The sequence below is a fragment of the Ipomoea nil genome, unplaced genomic scaffold (assembly GCF_001879475.1).
Source record: "Ipomoea nil cultivar Tokyo-kokei standard unplaced genomic scaffold, Asagao_1.1 scaffold2826, whole genome shotgun sequence".
Taxonomy (NCBI): Eukaryota; Viridiplantae; Streptophyta; class Magnoliopsida; order Solanales; family Convolvulaceae; genus Ipomoea; species Ipomoea nil.
This window is the reverse complement of record NW_017619254.1, coordinates 1,333,798-1,357,469: the sequence shown is the minus strand read 5'-3', so window position 1 is coordinate 1,357,469 and position 23,672 is coordinate 1,333,798. Positions and strand designations below refer to the sequence as shown.

The following is a 23,672-nucleotide window of genomic DNA, read 5'->3' as shown; positions in this document are numbered from 1 at the left end:
TTTTAAAATAATTTTTAATAAATAAATAATTAAAATATTAAAAAAAAAAAACTGCGGCCGGATATTCGTCTCCCTGGCCTTGGAGACGAAGGTCTCTTCGTCTCCATGGCCGGAGACAAAGACCCTTCATCTCTGGCCATGGAAAGGAAGAGACCTTCGTCGCCGGAGATGAAGGGTCTTCGTCTCCATGGCTACGGAGACGAAGGGACCTCGTCTCCGTGGCTGGAGATGGAGGTTCATCTCCAGCCGGGAGTTTCTGTTTTTTTTTTTTTTTTTTTTTTTAAATATTTTAATTAATTATTTATTAAAATTAATTTTAAAATTGGTAACTTGTTACATCAGGTAAACAAGTTATTTTGGGCTAAATTATATGTTTTTGTGTTGTTTAATGATTCAATTGTATTCTTGTTTAGTTTAATAATCTAATTTCAATTTGGTGCGTAATTAAATTACCTATTTGACCCTTATTCCTTCATTTTATAATGCGGACCACTTGGCCTACAATATAATTTGAGTTGGAGGTATATGCTGGTATCAGTATTTTTTGTGGGCCGGGCCCGTATGGAAAGTTACAAACCCAACTTGCCAATATTTTTTTGGGCTAATTACTTCCTACTTTTAGAAATGTACGTCCTGTATCGGCCTAAAATTCATAGATGTCGTCTTCCCAAATACGAAGGGCGTCTTGGTTACAGTCCTGCTGGTCTCCAGCCAAGAAGTGGCTCGCCTCTTATGGTTAACTCTCTCTCTCTCTCTCTCCCTCTCTCCCCCTCTTTCTCTCTCTATATATGTGTGTGTGTGTCAGCTGTCTCTATGCTATGGTAACTTATGAGGATTAGGGAATTGAAGCACAAGCGTTTATGCAAGAAATGCAAAATTTCTATTCACTGACCATCCAATGTGAAATCGCTATTTTCTGTTCTATCAGAATTTGATACCAGCTTGTATTTAATTTCGAAATCCGATGTTCTGTTAAGATGTGATACTGATTCATGGGAATGAGAAAGAGCACCCAGCGGATGAACAACTATGTCGTTCTCCGCATTCTGTGGCAGGCTTTACTTAGCGTTTACAAACCTGGTTGAAGTTTAGGGTTGCCTTGATTGAAATAGGAGAAATGCTACTTCTATTTGCTAAATCTGTCGTTACTATTAAAACATTTGAGGACGTACATTGTGTTCGTAAGTGATCTATTGGAACACACAAATTAGTATTAATGTGAGTGTATGCATTTGATCTGAAGATCTGGTTTGACTTGGCTCTATCTTGGCTAGGTTCCATTTTCAATGATTTCCTCGGTACTAAAGGAAATCGATGGGAACTCGAAGAATCATTACAGGAGCCAGGAGAGTCAATACCAAATATTGAAGAAGTAGAGAAGATTATAGGATACAATTTCAACGATAAGAGTTTACTATGCCAAGCATTTACACATTTATCTTATCATCCTAACTGTGTATCATATGAACGGCTTGAGTATTTGGGTGACTCAGTACTCAACTTCATGATCACAAAACAACAAATTTCAACGTACCCCGATCTCCCACCAGGGCTGTTGTCACCTCTACGTGCTGCCAATGTTGACACAGAGAAGCTTGCACGTGTTGCTGTGAAACATAAATTCCATAAATTTTTACGTTATAAACAGCCAAATATAAAGAAACGGGTAAGTCCCCATGTTTTATCAGTACTGTTTGCATACTGTTGGTAAGATATTATGCCGCAAAGAAGCAGCGTTGTATCAGTTGATTCTATTCCATCAGTATCATCTGTAGCTCATGTATGCATGTAACTCTGTCACAATTTCCATATCCTGGATTTATCCAGTGTCAGGCGTAGCTCTATGTATGTTTATCTCTTTATAATTATATTTCTCTATGGAGGATTAGGGAATGCTCATTTCTATTCAGTATTTAGAAAATAGAGTTACTAGCTAGGTATTCTATGTCCATAAAAATTGGTAGCACTTTTACTCATCACTTCTCCCTGTTATTGGCTTATTGCTTTTGAAATTGGTATATGAGAGTTTTAACGTCTTTTTCTGTAGATGTTCCACCACAGTTTTGTTACGGAAAATTAGAGTAGGCAACCTGTGTTAGCATTGTATAAGCATCTAATTTGCTGCATTAATGAAATTGGTAGCACTTTTGGTTACTTAATTTACTTCTCCCTGTTATTGGCTTATTGCTTTTGAAATTGGTATTCAAGAGTTTAAATGCCTTTTATTGCTGCTGTAGTTGTCCCACTAAAATTCTGTTACAGAAGATTAGAGTAGGCAACCACAGTCTTCCCCTACAGTTGCTCACAGCTCACATTTTATTTAGGAAATGCTTACACTTTACAGACAAGAATGTTTAGTCTCTTGACATAATAACTTGTAGTACAAGTATGATTTTAGTATTTTACCCTAGATTGCATGTAATGGAGGAAGAAGACTCCATTCAGTTGAGAAGATAGTTTGAACTGCGATTCTATGATTTCTTCTTCTATCTGGTTTTCGTGAGGAAATGGGCGGTTGTTGAAATATCATTTTGAACAGTTCATGTGTCCCATTTGTTTCATGCTTACTTGAGTTGGGTTGACCAAACATGTCAATAATGTAATATTAAGTAATTTCCTTCTCAACTGCAAACCAAAAGCTAAATATTACAGGTTGATATAATAAGGAAAAAAAAAAGTATTTATCACTTGTTTCTGCATTCCTTCAATTAGTTTTTCTGTTTTTTACTTTTTTTCCCCCTTATATTAGGTCTTGAATCTTGATTCCCTTTTTTTAACCTGCAATTGTTTTGTAATCCCAGATTAATATTTTTATTGATGTTCTTCCAAACTACCCTTTGCACTCCCATGGCATGATCGCTGCTCCAAAGGTGCTTGCCGATGTTGTTGAATCAACAGTTGGAGCTGTGTTCATTGACAGCAATGCTTCACTTGATAAAACCTGGGAGGTCTTTCCTTTCTCTGGACTCTTTATTTTCATTTTCTTTGAGATAATATAACTGCACATAAACTCTTGTCCTGGGTGGCAATCTAAGCAAATGAATCTTCTGTTTCCTTATTTCTCCTCGATAAAGGGAAAAGACCGCCTAGCTGTGCCAGCATTGCCATGATGATATCTGTCTGAATATATTCATAAATAGCTTTAATATGAATCTGAATGACAAAAATAGGAAGATTCCAATTTTGACTAAAGAAGATACTATTCCCTTTATGGTGAAAGCATGGGTGTGGCCTATGGGATGGAGATTGCTATAAATATCCAGTGTACAACCACTGATGTTGAACCATTTTTGGGCTCACAGGTAACAAAGACACTGTTGGAGCCAATAATTACCCCAGAGATGCTTGAAGCAAATCCTGTGAGAAAGCTGTTTGAAATCTGCCAGAAGCACAAGCTTAAAGTACAGCTCATAGATCTATGGGCACAAAACAAAACTTGTGAAGTAGTTGTTGACAATCAGTTTAGAGGAAGAGGGAAGTGCCTTCAAAAGAAAGAAGTTGCTCTGAATAGAGCAGCAAGCGAGGTGTACAATGAAGTTGTTAATGTTCTAGGTATCAAGTCCTGATCTGTCTCGAATTTTCTATCAGATTAATGGAGTGTAACATGAAACTAAATAGAACGATTCGCATGTGTATTAGTCAAAATCTAACAAAGTTACTGCATATCCTGAAGATTGGACCTTATGATCAAAATGTATTTGGCATTTGGCAATGGTAATTCTTTGGGAGTTCACTAACAAGCCATGCATGAAAGAGAGAGTGAGTCTTTTCTTGTTGGTAAATTGTCTTTCAACAACTTACAAGTTTTTCAAAAATTCTTGTACATTAGGTTATTATATACTCTTGCACTCGGCAGGAAAGTGAACTTTACACTCTTGTGATTGTTAATATTAAGATTTGTTCCTAAAAGGTTGAATCTCCAATGCCAAGGACACTCACGTTCCAATCTGACAGAGTATCTGGGAGAATATAAATCATGATAACTCAGCTGAATACAGAGTTAACAAGAATTGTCAATATTAAGATGATTATGTTAGCAGCCAAGGACGGAACCTTTCCTGTTTCCAACGCAACCTGCAGGAGCATTGTTCATTGTACATTGATGACGATTGACTATTTGTTGTTGGTGCACAAGATACGGCAGATTTGAAGACAGACTATCTGTTTCTTTACACTCAAGTCACAGTCATTCACCGTTTTCCAAACACGCAGATCGACATCCCCATAAAGAAGAAAGAAAGTACTTCATTTCTGGAAAAAATGCGATGCATAAATGCATAATGCATGCACTTTCAAAAATATTACTCCCTTTTTTTTTGAAAACAAAAAATATTACTCCCTTGTGTCTTGATCTCGTCAAAAAGTGGAATATAATTGTAAGGAAAATTCAATTCACACCACTTATATAATAGGTCAAATAACTTTACAGGTGGTGCAAATATCAAAGTGCTATTTGACCACCATTAATAAATGTGGTCAAAAAGTAATATTTATTATTTTTTTTAAAGAAATCAACATATTTAAAAAAAAAAAAAAAAAAAGAGATCTGTCACCTTCTCCGGTGAGAAGGCGACGAACTGCCTTCTCACTGGAGAAGGCGACCCAAGTACAATCGTTATGCTGTGCATCTGTATGCACCATGCATGGTGCATATGGATGCCAAAACGACGTCGTTTTATTAAAAAACGCGCGTCTCCCCTTTAAAAAAAATTCAGGTTCGATTCCCAGCAACAACATTTTATTGTTCATTCATTCTGAAATTTTAGTTCATAGATTATGGAATTATAGTTCATTGATTATGGAATTATAGTTCATCGATTATGGAATTGTAGTTCATCGATTCTGAAATTTTAGTTTATAGATTATGGAATTTTAGTTCATTCATTCTGGAATTTTTAGTTCATAGATTAGATTATGGAATTATAGTTCATCGATTATGGAATTTTAGTTCATATGTTGTTGCTGGGAATCGAACCTGATTTTTTTTTTTAAGGAGAGATGCGCGTTTTATTAAAACGACGTCGTTTTTGCATCCGTATGCACCATGCATGGTGCATACGGATGCACAGCATAATTTGCCACCCAGGTAGGCTTCTACCTAGGTTGCCTTCTCCGACGAGAAGGCAACCAACTGTGGCAACCCAGGTAGAAGCCTACCTGGGTCGCCTTCTCCAGTGAGAAGGCGACCACTGGGCTGCCTTCTCACCGGAGAAGGCGACGTTTCATTGTTTTTTTTTTTTTTTTAATTTTAATGAATTACATTTTGAATTAATTAATTATTACTTAAATCCAATAAATGCAGTTTTATTAAGGTGGTGCAAATAGCCAAATGGGTGGTGCAAATAGCAACACCCAATTGCACCACCTATGTATTTATTATAAATTACCACCTTTTTATACTTTCAATGTACTTTATACTTCATTTTAGTCAAAGGGTGGTGCAAATAGCAACACCCAATTGTAATCTTTGGAGACACATTCACACCCAAAATGAAAACACCGGGTTAATGACAGAAATAGATTAAATTTTTTTTTTTTTTTTTTGATAAAGATAGAAAACTTTTAAAAATTGGACAAAAATAGTTAAAATTCATTTGCCAAATGCGTTTCTTGTAGTCTACGTACGGCAAACTTTCGCCGGTCAGGAGAGATGCAAGTGAGACCTATGTCTCTCAGTATGGCAGGAGAGACGCAAGTCCCACTTGCGTCTCTCCTTTGCCTTTTGGAAAAAAAAAAAAAAAAAACAATCTGCCCAAGAATTTTTGGATGTGCACAACCAAGCAAGGGCTGAAGTGGGCATCGCCAGATGCTGGCCACTGCCACAAGTCATAACGAGCGGGAATTGAAAAATATATATAATACTAGTATTTTATATCCGCGATGCGCAAAAAATATATGCCCAATATTAAAACTAAATATTAAAATCTTAGTTATATTAAAAAATAATTGTGTGTGTGTGTGTGTGTGTGTGTGTGTGTGTGTGTGTATAATTGTATAATTCATATTAATATTTTTTAGGTAAAAATTATAGAAATGATAAATTATTAAATATAACTATGGTAACATTTTAATTAAAACCTAAATGAATTACAACTTACCATGGAAGGATGTGTAAGAAATAATATTATGTATGCATGTACATGGTAATAATAATGTAGAAAGATAACAGAAGTTATAACTGTAGGGATATTTTTGTCCAAAAATTTATGTAGTACAACTTTTATAGCATAAGGTACAAAAAAATTTAACAGAAATAACGGACATAAACCAGGGGTATAACTTGGATTGAAGCTTATTATGTTTTTAGATAATGGATGTCAAAAATGGTCCAGAAGGTGATGATTACCAAAATAAAGCAAGGAAAGGAGAGGAGTTGTACTACTTGAGGCGGCAGAGTCAGGTGCAGGGCGGTCGTCCAACGTTTACTGCTGGAGAGTCGAAGGACAAAGTTCCATTCAAATGGGAGAAGAAGCCGGGCACACCCGACGTAGTCGACACCCAACTAATACCCAATGATAAAGACGAAGAAATTATTATTCCAGCACCCCTTAGTCCCCTTAAAATTTTGGTGTATAGCTCTATATATTCTGCTGTATTTTTCTTTCAATAATATATTTTGATTCAAACCTTCACATAGCCCTCCCCTTTGGTTGCAAAGCTTGGGGATATGCTTCTACAATCCTCCTGGGCAGAGTGTTTTTTTTATAAGGCAAATGAGAGTCCCTCCCTGCTGTACTGAGTCACGCAAGTCTCACTTGCGTCTCTCCTAACCAACGACAGTTTGTCGGTAAAGGAGACACGCAAGTGGGACTTGCATGTCTCGTAGTGTATACATACCTAGATTACAAGAAATGCATTTGGCAAGTCAATTTTACCTATTTTTGTCCAACTTTCGAAAGCTTTTTATTTTTGTCAATTTTTTTTTTTATTTTTTACCTATTTCTGTCATTAACCCTAAAACACCTCCTCTTATCAAATGAACTCTGCTTTAAATTTTTTTAATAATTATAAAAAGTATACCCAACAATAGTATAAAAATGCACCTAATGATATCACTAATTGCACGAAAATGCACCTAACGATATCATTAATTGCACGGAATGTGAACGTTAATTGCACTCAGGGATTTCACCTTTTAAAATTTGTAATTTAATTTTTTAAATTTGGTCCAAAAATTTACTTTTTACTATTTAGGATTTTAGTCTTTATGTTTTAGCTTTGGATTTACTATCAAATCAAACAAAAAGATTGTTGTTCTTAAAACCTACTCCAATCATAATTATGATTTCAATATTACCAAACATCCGATCCCCAAGTATTTTAAAATTTTATTTATTGTTTTAGATTTTCTTAAATTTAATCACAGTAAAAAAGTTAACATAATAATTATTATTTGAAATTTGAAAAATTGCAAATTATATATACACGCTTTCCTTTTTGGAAAATTTAGCAAATTGCAAATAATCAATGTTTAATTATATAAATTTGTCCCCATGCTCGCCGCCTACCCTATAAATAAACTCTATATGACATGAGAAGTTCGTTCACGACAATACCCGAAACCAGAATCCTGAAAACTCAACGTAACTTCTCTAGTCTTCTACAGTCTTTCTGCGAGAACGAGGTTGTCTTCCATGGAGGCACAAGAACTCAAACGAGAAGAAGCTCCCGTCGACGACTCTTCTCTAGGGCTTCAATCATCCGGTGAAGACGAAACAGTAGTCGCCGAAGAGAAGCTACAAGTAGCCGCCTCCGCCGCAAGCCGCGGCGGCGGCGAGAAAGACGAGGAGGAGGAGGAGGCTTGGAAGAACAATCTAGAAGAGGTGGAGGAAATCATAGGTTACAAATTCAACGATCCGAAGTTGCTGCGACAAGCCTTCACGCATTCATCGTACCGGAGCGAGTGTTCGTGGTCGTACGAGAGGTTGGAATACATGGGAGATTCGGTGTTGAATATGTTGATCACGAAGGAGCATTATTTTCTCTACCCGGAGCTCCCGCCGGGGAAGTTGACTCCCCTACGCGCCTTTAACGTCGATACCGAGAAGTTAGCGCGCGTGGCTATCAAATATAATTTGCACAAGTATTTACGCCATAGGAAGCCCCTTCTTGAGGGTCAAGTAAGTCCATTTTAATTAATTTGTCAATTTAATTTTTCATTGTCTACTTAATTGCTTCTTTCTTGTTTATTCAATTTAATTTGTCCTTAAAATATTCCAACACAAAGCTACAACGTAAGAATAATATTATAATTTTCTAGGTCTACACTCCACATAGACAAAGTCACAAAGTCTAAGGTTTGGACTTGCCCTCTTGTAATTTCATTATTATCACCCATTGATCATTGATCAAACCTGCAACGTAACCGTGGACTTATGAATTTAACACTTTGTAGTTATAAGGCAGGGTTTATGCAATGCATATCTCACGGATAGTGCATGTTGTAGGCTAAGTAAAAATTATAGGTGTTTTAAAAATATTATGTGTTTATTCTATAGTTAGGTATTTCATATTGATTAAGACTTCAATGAAAAAAATTTGATTGAGATAAGCTTGACAAAGTTATGGGTATCTAAATAGTACTATACATAACACTTATCACGAGATATCCAATCATTTTTCTTCATATTTATCTTTGTGTGTGTGTAAATGTATTGTGCATCTGAAAATAGCTAGATACAATTTTTGGGTTATGGATGTATAGCCTTTAGGCATAATAACACCTTGGGTTTTTGCTTGTTTAATTTGTTAAGATATTAATTAATGTTTTAATTAAGTAATTTAGGTTCACAATCTAATCACCTGGCCTGTGTGTATGATAGATCTTCCCAAAACAAGATCAGATGTCATGGAATCTTAGATGGGGTTATGAACCCCACATGTATATAATGTATGATCTTCCAAAAGACCAAAATGTCATGAACTTTTGATTGAATCCTAGCTAGATGGGGTTATATGCATGAATCCCAGGCCACCAGAAAATTTATCATGTACCATCTTCCAGAAACAACACTTAATTATGTCATTGATTCATGGATGGCAGCCTGGCCTGGGGTTATGAATCCCAACTTCATCTTCTCTAACTCTAAATATTGAATCATTATAGGTTAACACCTTTAAAAAGGCTGCATCAGAGTACCCCTTTCATTCAGCAGGGCTAATCGATCCTCCCAAGGCCCTAGCAGACATAGTTGAGTCATTGTTGGGAGCAGTATACATCGACTCAGGCTGCTCAACGGACACAACATGGCCGGTTCGTTCTGCTCTTCTCGATCCTAGGCTGTCATTACCATGATGTTCTAAACAGCAAGTGTTCTTAATATAATGTCTGGTTTTTTTATTTGTTTGATGACATATATATACAGATAGTGAAGAGTTTGTTGCAGCCTATGATTACCCCGACGAATCTTGAACAGCATCCGGTGTCCAAGTTCTACGAGATATGCCAGAAGAGAGGGTGGAAAGTGGAAACAGTGGATGTGTGGGAGGAGACTGGAGAGATTCATGTCTATGTGAATGGTGAGTTTGCAGGAAAGAGCAAATTCAAGGGGAAAAAATTGACTGCACATAATAGGGCAGCTCATAATGCTTATTATAATTATCTTATGGAGAAGTTGAGTTTGGAAAATGGTAACAAAGAGTAAACACCTTCTCAAATATTGTATCTAGCTATGTATGTATGTGAGTATGATGAGACATGCATGTACACAGATTCTTTGGCTTTTATATATTACGGAGTATTATAATCCTAATTCTCTCTATAATTTATCAAGCATTTTATGCTCAGTTAACACTTTTGTGACTTTCCTTAAGGGAAAGTTATAGTATCAAACTCCCATGATCTGTAAGATAGAAAAAGTATAAAACAAATACTCACGGAATAAATAGTTGTATTGCACCGTTTGCCTATGGTCATTTGCCACATACATCATAATATACATATCAACGTAACAATGTTATCGCATGTAATAATAATGTAATGACCTTTTGGGCTGGTAATAATGAGTATCCAATTAATTATAACAAATTCACTAATTAATACACAACAATTATTAATCATAATTAATGATTTGATATACTTAACAATGATATTTAGCAACACTCCTAAAAAAATATAAGGAAAATGCTATGCATCACGACCTTAATTACTTGAACAGGAAAGGAAAATGCCATCACAATTATATTAAGAAAAATCAAACCTTAATAATTCAAGAGGGGCTTATATTAGTGGCCTATTGTTCATCCTCTCATCAATTTAAATAATATACAAGAAAAAATAAATATGTGAACTAGTTGACTAATTTGGGGCGACTTTCACGTTAGAATAGAAGTTTCGTTCTAAGGTTTTGGAGGTTGAAAATTTTGGCAAAAATTGGCATTGGGGCGACTCTCAAGTTAGAATAAAAGTGCCTACCACATATACCAGAAAATTGAAGCATGTGATGCATCTAAACTAAAAGTCTAAATTAATAGTTGAATTGCATATTTACTTTATATATTATATATTCAATTGCACATTTATTTTATTAAGGTTACAAAAATCGCGTCTAGGCGCTAGGTGGCGGCCCGCCGCCTAGAAATTCGGCAAAATCGTCGTTCTAGGCGGTCGGCCGCCCTAGGTCGCCGCAGACTAGGCGGGAGTTTAGGTTGCTGATACGTTATTTTTCTGTATTTTTTAAATGGATTATTTCACTCAAACAAACGCCTTTTTTAGTGAAATAACTCTAAATTGTTTAAATCGGTCGCAAACCCAAAAAAATGTAATACAAAATTATTTGGAATCAGTTACTCTAATAATAACTTGAGTTGTGACTTTGTGTTGTGTTTTGATTCTTTAAATATTTATATAATTTACAATTAAATAGTTATAATTACAAAGTCTTAAATAATTTTTTTTAAAAAAAAATATTTTAAATTAAAATTTTAAAAATAAAAATAAAAACGGGTGCCCTAGGCGCCCCTGAGCGCCTAGCGGATTTTTCAACCTTGACTTTATATATTATATGTTCAACACAAAAGAAGGGGTGGAAACACATGGATCATATATAGTTTCTTTTTTATCGGGTGACGCGGAGATTTGAAATCATGACCTTTCACATGAGACTGACTATTATATCAAATTAAAACATGTGATCCATCTCAACTAAAAGTTTAAGTCGATAGTTGAATTGCACATTTACTTTATGTATTATATGCTCAACACAGAAGGAGGGGTGGAATGGGGATGTGTGGGAGGAGACTGGAGAGATTCATGATGTCTATGTGAATGGTGAGTTTGCAGGGAAGAGCAAATTCAAGGGGGGAAAATTGACTGCAATTAATAGGGCAGCTCATAATGCATATTATAATTATCTTAGTAGTACTGAAATTGTATTAGTTAAAACTTAGCAAATTGATTCCGTACGTAATTATTCTTCCAAGGCTGAACCCCAACCCTTAGGGCCCCCCACACCCCGACCCGGCAGAGCATTTGGGAGCAATCGTTATACCCTACGCCACGGCGCATATAGTACTATGCGCCGCACGCCTCCCAAAACGACGTCGTTTTGGGGTCGTTTTGGGAGGCGCGGTAGGAAGTTGCTGGGATTATGTGTATTTATTCACACAGTTATGTGTATTTGTTCATACAGTTATGTGTATTGGTTCATACAGTTATGTACATTTTTTATACAATTATGTACATCCGAATCAGAAAATTTGTGTGTATTATGTTAATAGTTGATGTGTATTATGTTAAAAGTTTATGTTTATTATGTATTATGTTAGATTATGTGTATTATCTTTTAAAAAGAGTATGTATATTTTGTTATATAATTATGTACATTCATGTATACAATTATGTGTATTCTAGTATAACATTATGTACATTCTTGAACAGCGGTTTTTTTTTTTTTAAAGAAAAAACTACTGCCATTCACTGGGGCGGGAAATTTCAAAAAAAAAAAAAAACGACGTCGTTTTGCATCTGGGCGCATAGTGCAATGCGCGCCGCGCCATGGTGTAGGATATAAATTGCCATTTGGGAGGATGTAAATCATGGTGACTCAACTGAACATGAACCATAGAGGCTAGACCGGTGCTCACTGCGCACAAGGAGTAACAAACATTTAATTAAGAATAAAATGTTTGTTACTTATAAGAGAAAATGTAATATTTTTTATGACAAATGTAATATATTTATATTTTGATGTAAAAGTATTACATTTTTCCTTATAAATAACGTTGGTAAGTATTTTTTTTTTTTTTTTTGAAAATCAAGGAAAACGAGATTTATTAATCACTCAAACGTAAATGTTGAATACAATCAAGTTCATCAGGATAAGAAAAAAACCAAGTACTAGGACCAGACTGAGAAGTCGCTACTCTAACTAACACATGAGCTAACGTATTCGCTGATCTAGAAACGTAATGAAACGACACATTAATAAAGTGTCGTTTTAGATTATAACAGTCATGGAGAACACATCCAATATAAGAATAATTCAGTGAAGAGTTCTCCAACATCTTGCAAACCAATTGACAATCCAAATAGATCGCCAACTTCTGACAATCCGAATAGATCCGAATGTTGGTAAGTATTTGTTATAAGAGAAAATGTAATACTTTTAAATCAAAATGTAAAAGTATTACATTTTTTCTTCAAAAGTATTATTGCATTTTCTCATAATAAAAATTGTATTCCTTATTAGTATCATATTTTCTAATATAAGTATTACATTTGATTTTGACATGACCCGTCTCACTAACAATGATCCGTGAAATGATCTCACACAATTTTTTGCCTTTAATTTATTGCATGTAAAACAACCTATAAAAATATGAACATACTTTGTTATTTTAAGCTTTAGATATAAAGTTTAAAAGCTATAAGTGAGGGTATTTCTCTCCTACATATCAATTTTATTTTATTATTGGTTTTTGGAAGATTGGCTAATATTTTAAATAAATAATTCTACTTTTTAGCAAAAACTTAAAAGTTTAGCAAGCTTCCCGAGCTTTACCATTTACAGTATCTTTAGTCTTTATGGTCTATAACAAAATCTTTAAACTCTTGTAAAATAAATAAATAAATACATAAAACCTTAGCTAGTTAGCTCTACGTACCCCACAAACTTCAAAGTTTCTCCCACTTGTGGCATTTGATTGGAATGAGAAAATTAAAAGAAAAAAAAATTGTAATTCTGTAAAAATAATAATAATAATAATAATAATAATAATAATAATAATAATAATAATAATAAAATAACATGAAAATTCAAATTCTATTTTTTGGTAAGTAGGAATAAAATTGTCATGATTGAAAGAAAAGAAGTGAATAAAAATTAAAATACACTTGTATAATAATAATAAAATTGTAATTTATTGTGAAATTTTAATTCCACAACTAATTTCACCCACTTAACCACCCTTTTTAAAACAAAAGTGAAGCATTCTTCTAAATATGAATAGGAGATGTCTTGTGCTTTTTTTTTTTTTTTAATGAAGAGAAATATATTTATTAAAACCTTACTCAATAATGAATACAATACAATAAAAATAAAATAAATAAAATAAAAATAAAAAAGAATCATAGTTACAACTATAAATTATTTAAAACCACTATCTATCAATCAACTATAATAATAATTTTTTGAATCCGGCTATTTAACGGGGCAACCTATACAGGGAGGGGAATGTAGTTGTGCCAACTTCATTTGTGTTGTGCGGACACCCTGTATTCAGCTTTTTAAATAAGCAACCCTTACCAGAATGCTCAAGCTTCTCTATCGGTATCAAAACCAAAGAACCAACACTCGTTATTCCAGGCATGTTTTGCCAATTGAAAATTGTTAATTTCTTGATCCAAATTCCTTCCTTTTGCACAATCTTATGCTACAGCAGGTTCGGTTTCTGCAGTTGAATCTGCACTCGAATATTGTACTGAGATGTACCGGATTCATTACTCAAATTGCAGTAACTGGGGTTGTGAATGAACCAAACATAGAAAAGAGGAACGTCGTGTTTAACTTACCAGAAGAACATGAACTATCATTTCACGTTGATGTAGCTTGTTCGCCACAACTAAAGTGCAGTCTCCAAAGATTGCTCTTGAGGTTACCAAACAATGGTGCAATTAAGGAGCTCAGAAGGGCCTCAAAGATGGTACCTGAGGTCATATTCATGACACTGTATAAATGACTTAAAATATTGTGTCAATTTTTCTTTGCATTTAACAACTTCATACAAGAAATACTTACAACGAAGCTCTTCATTAGTGGATATGCAACAAGAACACTTAAATTTCTTGACTACATTCAATTGAACCAGAAGTATCTGGAAGCTCAACGGAATGTGAATAGAAAGTATTGTCCTTTTCTGTAAAGGGAAGAAGCTTCTGTGCATGTAAACTATTTACTATCCAGTTAACTGGCTGCATCAGAAATTTCATAATTATCAGTAGGTCGAGATATCACTTTTATCAAACAGATCTTAATAACTTGATCCTTAACAAAAGAACCAAATTAGAAAATCAAACTACTGACCATGATAGGTATTTTCTTCTCTAAGGTGCACTTCTTCAAGTGTCTTGACTCCCAGCTGCCATCTTCAGTCACAACAACCCCAATGGTAATCTTTGCAGCATCAAGACTTAACACTAAGTTCTGGAGCGTTTTGAAAACTCTTGCACCACCATGCTGACCAGTTGAGAAGGATAAAGGAAGTTCCAAATCAATATATTCAACTTTGCTATCATAAAATAAAGCAACAGAATATACAGCTGCATGCAGTTGAACATAAATTATGGCAGTTTTCATAACTTCCTGACAAATGTATATCCTGATGAGTGCTTAGTGAGGCACTATTAGAAACAACTTTTAGCTAAAAATACTCAAAATTTTTGCAGCAAATACAAGTGCACCAAAAACATTGGAACCATTAAAAAGCTTGATGAGAAGAAAATACAATTTGTCACCACGATGAAATTTTAGTTGGTTAACATATCAGTAAATGACCTTTCAAGTTTCAAAAAATACAAATTTGATCTGAACTACCTTTCTTACTAAAGCAAGAGCAGCACGTAAGGTGTGTGTTTGGGGGGGGGGGAGGGAAGAGCATGGGGGGATCCCTATCAGCTTTATCAAAGGAAATAAACTACTGACATCTTTGGTGCAAGCTAACCAGAAGCTATTAATAACCAATCCTACAACATCGCTGAGCTACTTTCGAAGATCTGTTTAAGCTCTCTATTACATATATCACAATATTGGAATTATATGGAGTCAATAGACTCCAATGTAAAAGGTGTAGCTAAGTACTTTGCTGCGGGAATTGTTTACATTACCACAAGTTTTATAAAAAAGACAAACCCCCCCACTTTAGATATTAAAACCATGAGAATAGTCGACTGAGAGAAATTAGCATCTGGAAAAAAAAAAAATAGTATACATAAATAAAAGTCATCCTTCAAATAAAGATAAAGAAAGCAGGTCATTACCTTGACTATTTTTGCCATTTCAGCGCAAAAAATTTTTGCACCATGAAGCATAATGCCAACACCATCAAAGATAGAGTTAGAGCTACTGTGTTTGACAGGAATTTCAGTTTGCATAGACCCTTCACCAATATATTTTTGTAGAATCATATATCTGAAAACAAAATTAGCATAGGGTCAAAATGGCAGTGAAATAAACTAGTTATAAGAAGGTGGAGAATGTGTCAAGAAATATGCATGAAAAGCACCATTATCAATGCTTCTTCTGCTGTATGAAGTTGAACAACAAGTACTATGACAAGCAAAATAAAATCCATATAAAACTTATCTTAAATGAATAGTTAACCAGCCAGACAGCCATTAATATTTTGAGTGCATTAAAGACTTTCTGATAAACAATTGTCGAAAAATATCCTAAACTTTTACTTATATCTGGTAAAGTTCATCTAAACTTTAGAAGCCATCAAGAATGTGATATCTATACATAAACTGCATTTCCAACAGAAGCAGATTCATTATATCACATGGAAATAAGTTTGCAGTGGACAACCCAACTTTATTGCCTCTCATGTTTGAATACCCAGTGGCAAATTTCATGGGGAAAAGTATCCTCTGTGAGTACAAGAGAGGGAAAATGCCAAAATCGAAATTTATGAAAACAAGGTTCATATTTAAAACTGATAGAAAAAGCCATTAAGTTCCATGAAGTTTAAGTCACTGACTTCTTACACAGTAGGTCAGAAGGTTGATACCTTGTTTAAAGAAGCTATATGGCAGAAATTCTCAAATCCCTTCTATTTTAATTTCATCACTCTTTCTTCAAAGGATTAAATTTTTCAGCTCAAATTTAATAGGAGTCCAAACTTATACCTGAGATTATGAATTCAGGACTTTACTCTGAGCAAAAACTCATTAATATCAAACATAGATTTACACATTAATAGGACATACCGTTCAGGTGGTAAGAGGGAGCTTGCTACAATTGAATCAGTGAGCCATTTAGCTTTTACCATCATGGCACTTACTGCACAGCCGTATAAGAACTTCAATGTTTGTAACTGATACAACATCAAACAATCATCTAAGATCAATTTAAGACCATCCAAATTGTAATCATCATAAGGAAGTTTGTTCAGTTCCCCATGACTAACCTTCTTTGAACACAAAACAACAGGAAGCCCCTGAGCTCTAAGTCTTGAACTCCTCTTTCTCTGGTTTTCTGAAGAAGGGATATCAGAGAGCACTGTTCCACCATACTTCCTAATCAGGTCTTCAATTCTTTTTTCCTTCTGCTTTGGAAATCCAGTAAGCAAGAACTTCATAGATTGGAATAACAATTTCTTCTCAAACTTGCCTTGACAATTAGTTAGACACCCTTTAAGATTTTGAGCTCTTGACTCTGAATTTGAAAGTCTCAAACATTTGGCAGCTGTCATAGTATGGCCTGCAAGTATATAAACAATGAAATGTACATCCTTCTTTATGTTTTGTACTTAAAAACCAAAAACATGTTTGTAACTCTTACGAGTGTTACGAGTGTAGGATGTTATCTGTTGCTTTTGTCGTTTTTCTCTGTGTGGAGCCTTAGTTTCAGTTTCCGCAAACCGAACACGCTTTCTTGTTCCTAGTGAAGCAGTATTTTGATGTTCATGTATAGAATGTAGCTTCAGGAGGTTCAGGTTTGGTGCAATCCCTGCTAAAGTTTCACCTCCTTCCATCTGTTTTCTATTTGCTTCTGCAGTATAGTCAGATGGAAAACAATTTGAATGCTGCATAGGTCCTTTTGTCTTGGACTTCAACATAAGGTGTGAATTTGTTTCTTCTTGACGGCCAGATGGTAATTCATGCGCATTGTTTGCTGAACCATATAGGTTTTGCTGTGGCAAATATTGCAATGTATCACTCCTTTCCAGAAGAAATGTTTTATTGCGACTTCCTTTCTCTAATAATGACCCATTTCCAGGCAGTATCATGCTAAAACTTCTAAGTGAGGTCAATTTCCTACGAACAGGATGCTCTGATCTATCAGCACTAGCCTCTGAAATGGAAAGTTGTGCCGGAAGAGCCTTGTTGTCCAGAATGCACTTTTCCAGTAATGAAGCACTTTCTATAACATTTTCAGTACCAGGAATGAAGCACTTTTCCATATTAACCTGTTCATCACACAATGCTAAAGGAGAAGGCATATTTTGGGATGGAATACTGCAAGGAACAACAGAGCAAAGTGGATCAACAAAGGATGGACTTGAAGATATAAAGACATCCTGAGAGGGAAATACTCTGTTATTCCCCGCCATATATAAACCTTCAGAAGGTATGGTTGATTGAGAAGCAAAATTGGCCCTATCGTCCTGTTTTGGTCCCACAAAGGAGTTTTCATCTGGAGCAATATCTGCTGATTCGGACAAATAGCTTGTCTCGCGAACAAAAGGTTCACCTATGATTTTATTATTATTGTGTCCCATTGGAATGGAGAAGCTTGTGTCCTGGAAAGTGGAGGAATAACTTCATAAAATAAATAAATGAGGACCATCAACTAAAAATAGGTAGACAAACTGATTTTTATATTAAACATTCACCACAGTCTATTCACAATAACTAATGCAAAACTGAAGAAATAAAAGCTAAAGGCCGTCTATTGTACACAAGAATCAGGTTGGAATCATAAATGTGGTCCAAAACTCCAGTTCCTTTCCTGTGTATATGTTCATCTACTCGTGATTCTTGCGGAATTCCCACTCCATTCTATGCAAATTTCTTCTTTTACTAGATTGAAGAAATAGTGGCTGCCACATAACGGGATTAAGACTTTTCTTCTTTTTTTTGTGGATCGTGTGTGTGTGTGTGTGTGTCAGTATCCTTTGGCAATCCTTCCCAAGGTTCATTCCACATTCCACTCCCATGTTTTTGTGTTTCTACCATACCATATGAAGCCTAAAAAAAATTTCTTTCACACTTTATGAAAATAATATCCGAGTAAGCTGTTAGTAATATATTGGTCAAATTAAGAGAAGTGAACAAGCAATATACAAGCATGTGCACTTAAGATAAAAGCAAGTGGCATACAGCCTTCAAAGCCAAAATCCTAAGTTCATGAAAATTAGTATATTAATTCAATAAATACTTAGAAACATCTCTCCAATTTCCTAAGAAAATTACATCTGGTATTAATGTTTAGACAATTGAATTTAATAATTGAAATGCAATTGAAGATTATGAACTACAATATACATATAGGAGAAGGGGGAGGAAAATTCATATTTCTATCAGAGCAAAATCAAGTTCTAATTATCTTTTAAAAAGAAGGCAAAAAAATAAAATCATAGAAATATCATGCAGTATAAGTAGCTTTCTTCATCTTCAAATTATTGATTTCACATTTCTAATGAAATATGCAGTCATTGTAAATAACATGGAACACGGTGATAGGAAAGATAAAAGTGCAGTACTTACGCCAGTCCAACCTCCAAACCAGCGACTCTGAAATCTGTTTGGAACTGTATTTGATACTCCATACAATTGTCCTAAGGAAAGAAAGTGAAGAGAGAATCATGCTAACATTCTTTCAATAAAGGATGCTAAAGAAATATTGGGCATAGAGATTGCAGCATCACCAGCAATTTCAAAACTCTTTGCAATAGGAGACTCAACTGTAGCTTGCAAAGAATGATGTTCCTCAGGATTATGTTCTACTGTCTATATAGGAAAGGAAGTGGAATTAGTTACATTGTTGTTGCAAATATATATAAATTAAAAAAAAAAAAAACACACACACACACACACAAAAGACAAACTATAATTTCTTCAATGGATAATGCAATCATTTAAATGACATAATGGCAGATGAAGTGTTATAACTATTTATTCCTGAGAAAGCTAAGTAGATTGAGTAGCAAATATGTTCTGTGGTTAATTCAATCAAAATCACCAGCAATCTAACTTCTAATTTAGCTGAAACATTAGGACTTACTTTCCCTAAAAGATGCAGCATGGGATTGTTGTCACATAATATGCTGGTGGTATCCAGCCCCATAGATGACTCCTTGATCACTTTATTTTGCCAGTCAGTATGAGAAGATTCAATTATGATGCTCTGTTCCAACTGCAGATCATTCTCTTGGTTTACAAAATTATCAATACATTGAGGATGGCTAATATTAGGTGGCAGAACTTCCTCAGATTTTGATTTTCCATCACATCCACAGTTTTCAGAGTCAAGAGTGTCTTTAACTTGAGAAACACTTAAGTGATCACCTTGTAAACTATATTGAGAGGCAGATATGCCCACATCATGATCTGTATCTTCCATATTTAGATCTTCTGACTGAGACTGAAAATCAGTTTCACTAATTTCCTTAGTTAACCAATTGCAGTAGGTCTCATCAGACTCTTTCCAGACTTCTAAACGAGCTTGTTTCACCTGAAGTGCAGCTTCCAACACAGCTGCAGCTGGCAAAGATTTTGAACAGGACATAGTTCTCAAAACTTCATGAATTACCAGTGCTTCAGAAGCTGAGATAGACATTTCAACTGCATCATTCATTTGCTCAACTTCTAATAGTCTGGTATTTTTCTCAAGAACCTTTGAGTTCTTATCTTTATCTGTTCCAGCACATTCAGGAACTAAAGAACAGTTAATTACATCAATATTTTGGTCCACATTTAATTGACTAGCTTCAAACATTTGTTCAACATCTAATGGTCTGGCATTTTCTTCAAGCCCCTTTAATCTCTTATCTTCATCTGTTCCTCCAAGTTCAGGAATTAGAGAACAGTTAATTACATCGATGTTGTGATCCATATATAATTGACTGGCCTTTACTTCTGGTTCTCCTGAAACTTCAAAACGTTGCACATTTATATTACAGTTTATTTCATTTCTCTCCACCTGGGATGTATCATTAGATGAATTTGGCATGTCCTCTGAATTACAACCCAGTGATAGATGAAGATGAAATTGAACCACCTTCAAAAAAGAGGTCACACATGTTAAAATAGAACAGACTGATGAAAAACATAACAATCTAGTATACAAGTGTGCAATAAAGAAATGTTACTCTCTATTCCCAGTTCCCACCCTAATGCCCCCAAAGAAGGATATGGCTTCTTAAGGTAAGACCAAACTTTTGATGCCAAATTTGAATTTTTAGATCATTCCTGATCTTCCCAGAATTAGCTGTTTGTCCAGATATGGTCATCCAATCTAAGAAGGTTTCTTTACAGGTAAAATTTTAATCTTCTTTTCTACTAGCTTCAAGATAAAAGATCCATCCTCTCCCCGAACTTTCCTAACTATAACTCTATAAGAGAAGCTTAAGGCTGTTCTAACCATAAATTCAGTTTCAATGAGTCAATGGTTGTTGCTATGGCTACTTAGGCATCTGCCATTGTCCATGATGGATCATGATCTTTCACCAGAGAATCCTATAGAGCAATCAATTAGTCCTGGCAATGGATTTGTAGAAACCTTAAGTGTATTAATGATAAAACATTTTAGAAGCATTTCTATAGCAATTATTATGGTAGAGGACCAAGCATAATTAACGAACAACTTTTTTTCAAGAAACATTAGAAGCATTACTAAGATCTCACTTTCTCAAGCAATCTAAAGATAAATCCTAGTTGATGGTAAACACATGGGGAAACCAGACTGTTAGACTCAGAGAATGGTTAGTTACCAAACAGTCTGACAGTCTGACACAAATAAATAAAAGTCCAGTTCCTTTTACAAGAGAAATGTTGATGTAAGAATAAAGAAAGACCAAATTTGTTTAAGCTCCTAAAAACTCTAAAGCAGCCCCTATCAACATTATTTTAGTGTTCGGACTAGTCCAGAGCTACATCACACCCAATACATTATCAACCATAAATCTACAGTCAAGATATAATATGCATTGAAAAAGGACACAATATGTTCAATGCAATTCAAGGATAATCTTGTCCATAAAGCAAGTACAGACTTACATTATCAATGGATGGAGTGAAACTAAGCAGTGAACTGTCATCTCCAGATAAGTATAAATGGCAACTCTTATATCCAACTTCCTCCCCTGACAGTTGACCAGCACTGACATTGCTGATATTTTTCCGAAAATTATGATATTCCTGTATAACATAGAAGTATTACCATATAAGTACCTCTTGCCATAGATCTAGGGAGGAAAGGAACACATTTTTAAATCAGATAGGAGCTAACTCAGCTAAGAGTTATTTTTATTTAAGCATAAATACAACAAGGAGTAACCCTAGCATATAGCCTTTATAATAAAATATGTAAAGAGAAGTTATCAAAAGGTGATTAAATGATACTACAGGGCACAAGATGCAACCATCCTGCAATTTTGGGAGTCAAGACCTATAGGGAACCTTGACAAGATGTTGATGCATTCCTGATGTATTTAGATTATAAATTGCAATATATTTATAACTTGAGCATTCAGAGGATCCCTATTTTCTGACTTTGAGGCAACAAAACATACTGAAATAGCACCCTTCATATCATTTATCAAACCAAAAATCCTATAATGCTATTAGTTCTCTCTCTTTTTTCAACACTTACCTCAAAAAATAATAAGCATAACATTCAGCTTACAAAATAAATGGTTCAAAGTGCTACCTCAACACATTGCTCAGAGGAAGATTGCCCTCCCTCGGACCCCTCATCAGATGTTTCAACTCCATTGTCCTCTGGTTGAAGCCAACAAGGTAGCCAAGCGCCATCCTGTACCAGACATTCACAAAACTTCAATACTTCATTAGTTGCAGTTACTAGAATACCCAAATTTCTCCTCTCTTCTACTTTTTTTTTTTTGTCTGATCAACTCCTATCAACTTCTCAATGATACGCGAAGTAATTATAAAATTCCAAAACTTGAAAATCAGCTTTCCGCACCAATTAAACAATAATTTAAGAATATTTTGTTTCAACGGAGGGCATTCGGTTGCATTGATCTCCAGGCACATTGTATCAAATTAATGGAGAAAGAAACGGTCTTACCTCTGAGAATTGAGGGGGACGAAACCCTAACAAGCTTCCCATGAAATTGAATTACGGGTATCGCTCTCTGCTACTATGCTCTTCACCTCACCCTGAGAGAAAGAGAGTTTCAAAAATGGGAAAGTGTTGTGGGTGCTCGAGCGTACGTTTTCGCGCGCCGGATATATTCATTGGCGCCTAAATTTTATTATTATTTAAAAAAAAAAAAAAAAAAAAACGAACAGCCGAACAGTTCGTATTGGCGCTTCTTGTAAATTGCATGTGTAAGGTTTGTTTAGTAACAATAAATTGTTTTAAATTTTTAAATCCTATTTTTATTTTTCAATCAAGAATATGTTCAAGTTTAAATATTTTATTCATATAAAAATAGAAATTGCAAGTTGAATAATTAGACCACATACAACATGCCACGACATGCAAAGGTTGTATTACATGTGTTATTTTTAGTAGATTATATGTTAAAATAAATAGTTAATTTTATTTTTGTCCTACATTTATATATGATATTTCATTTTTAGTCTTTTTTTTTTCAAAACATCTCATATTGATTCTATTACCATTGTGACATAATCACTTTTTGTATATTGTCAACAAACATATTTAAAGTGCGTTAAATATAATGGCAATTCAGTCTATTCAGTTCTAAATGTTAATTTATTTTTTGATCCTAAATTTATGTGCAATTTTACAGATGCGGACGCATTGTTGTGAAGGCGCGTATTGCAATTGAATAATACATGAGACTCTACTACAACTGATAATGTATTAAGAGCCCATCTTCCTACGCAAACTATGGTCAATAGTATAAGTATTCTCCAAACACTAATTGACATGATACTTGGACAATGCACCTGACCTGATCCGACGCTATTGGTTTAAGACGTTAGAGCAATGAAGGCGATCATAGTCAAAGGAGGTGCAACAATATAATACACTTAAAGGAGAGCTCATGCATTTAATTATTAAGAGCATTGCTTCATAAAATAATAAGAGGTATGTAGGGCCAGCACACTTATGGATGAGAGCGCCTCAATTACTATGGAGCATGGACATATTGAGAGGAGTCGTTGTAGTTATTAGGTAGCCTTGTAACCGTTAGCTAATGCCTATTATAAAACTGACCCCATTTAGCAAGAGGGGGGACAAAGTGAAAAATCTTGTACTCAGACTCAACAATACAAAATTACTTTCCATAATTATTCA

The 23,672-nt window shown here is 34.7% G+C and overlaps 3 protein-coding genes across 4 annotated transcripts; 2 read left to right on the top strand and 1 right to left on the bottom strand.

Moving 5' to 3' along the window:
* The first annotated feature begins 639 nt into the window (after window positions 1–639).
* On the top strand, window positions 640–3,782 carry LOC109159273 (ribonuclease 3-like protein 3). The gene is made up of 4 exons (XM_019307376.1): window positions 640–735; window positions 1,275–1,666; window positions 2,802–2,948; window positions 3,303–3,782. The coding sequence occupies exons 1-4, from the start codon at window positions 657–659 to the stop codon at window positions 3,564–3,566; spliced, it is 882 nt and encodes a 293-aa protein (XP_019162921.1). The 5' UTR covers window positions 640–656; the 3' UTR covers window positions 3,567–3,782.
* Window positions 3,783–7,561: 3,779 nt separating this feature from the next.
* On the top strand, window positions 7,562–9,710 carry LOC109159272 (ribonuclease 3-like protein 3). The gene is made up of 3 exons (XM_019307375.1): window positions 7,562–8,120; window positions 9,107–9,253; window positions 9,366–9,710. Exons 1-3 carry the CDS (start codon window positions 7,635–7,637, stop codon window positions 9,642–9,644), a joined length of 912 nt encoding a protein of 303 aa, XP_019162920.1. The 5' UTR covers window positions 7,562–7,634; the 3' UTR covers window positions 9,645–9,710.
* Window positions 9,711–13,602: 3,892 nt separating this feature from the next.
* On the bottom strand, window positions 13,603–22,623 carry LOC109159271. 2 transcript variants are annotated; one of them, XM_019307373.1, is made up of 14 exons: window positions 22,470–22,623; window positions 22,089–22,193; window positions 21,437–21,577; window positions 19,443–20,438; window positions 19,087–19,168; window positions 18,926–18,996; window positions 16,998–17,958; window positions 16,624–16,916; window positions 16,424–16,530; window positions 15,476–15,626; window positions 14,523–14,675; window positions 14,238–14,410; window positions 14,012–14,146; window positions 13,603–13,902 (listed from the first exon to the last, which is right to left on the bottom strand). In XM_019307373.1, the coding sequence occupies exons 1-12, from the start codon at window positions 22,509–22,511 to the stop codon at window positions 14,276–14,278; spliced, it is 3,237 nt and encodes a 1,078-aa protein (XP_019162918.1). In that variant the 5' UTR covers window positions 22,512–22,623; the 3' UTR covers window positions 13,603–13,902; window positions 14,012–14,146; window positions 14,238–14,275. The 2 variants fall into 2 exon arrangements, with proteins under 2 accessions (XP_019162918.1, XP_019162919.1); XM_019307374.1 differs by lacking the exons at window positions 13,603–13,902; window positions 14,012–14,146 and having other exon boundaries at window positions 14,319–14,406.
* Between the last annotated feature and the right edge of the window lie 1,049 nt (window positions 22,624–23,672).

Coding starts and splice junctions, on each gene's coding strand:
- LOC109159272 (XM_019307375.1), top strand. CDS start 7,635: ATGGAGGCACAAGAACTCAAACGAGAAGAAGCTCCCGTCGACGACTCT. Junction 8,121..9,106: donor AGCCCCTTCTTGAGGGTCAA/GTAAGTCCATTT, acceptor GAATCATTATAG/GTTAACACCTTTAAAAAGGC. Junction 9,254..9,365: donor CAACGGACACAACATGGCCG/GTTCGTTCTGCT, acceptor ATATATATACAG/ATAGTGAAGAGTTTGTTGCA.
- LOC109159273 (XM_019307376.1), top strand. CDS start 657: ATGTCGTCTTCCCAAATACGAAGGGCGTCTTGGTTACAGTCCTGCTGG. Junction 1,667..2,801: donor AGCCAAATATAAAGAAACGG/GTAAGTCCCCAT, acceptor TTGTAATCCCAG/ATTAATATTTTTATTGATGT. Junction 2,949..3,302: donor CACTTGATAAAACCTGGGAG/GTCTTTCCTTTC, acceptor TTGGGCTCACAG/GTAACAAAGACACTGTTGGA.
- LOC109159271 (XM_019307373.1), bottom strand. CDS start 22,511: ATGGGAAGCTTGTTAGGGTTTCGTCCCCCTCAATTCTCAGAG. Junction 19,169..19,442: donor TGCTGCATCTTTTAGGGAAA/GTAAGTCCTAAT, acceptor TTTCCTATATAG/ACAGTAGAACATAATCCTGA. Junction 16,531..16,623: donor TTGTTTTGTGTTCAAAGAAG/GTTAGTCATGGG, acceptor ATGTTGTATCAG/TTACAAACATTGAAGTTCTT.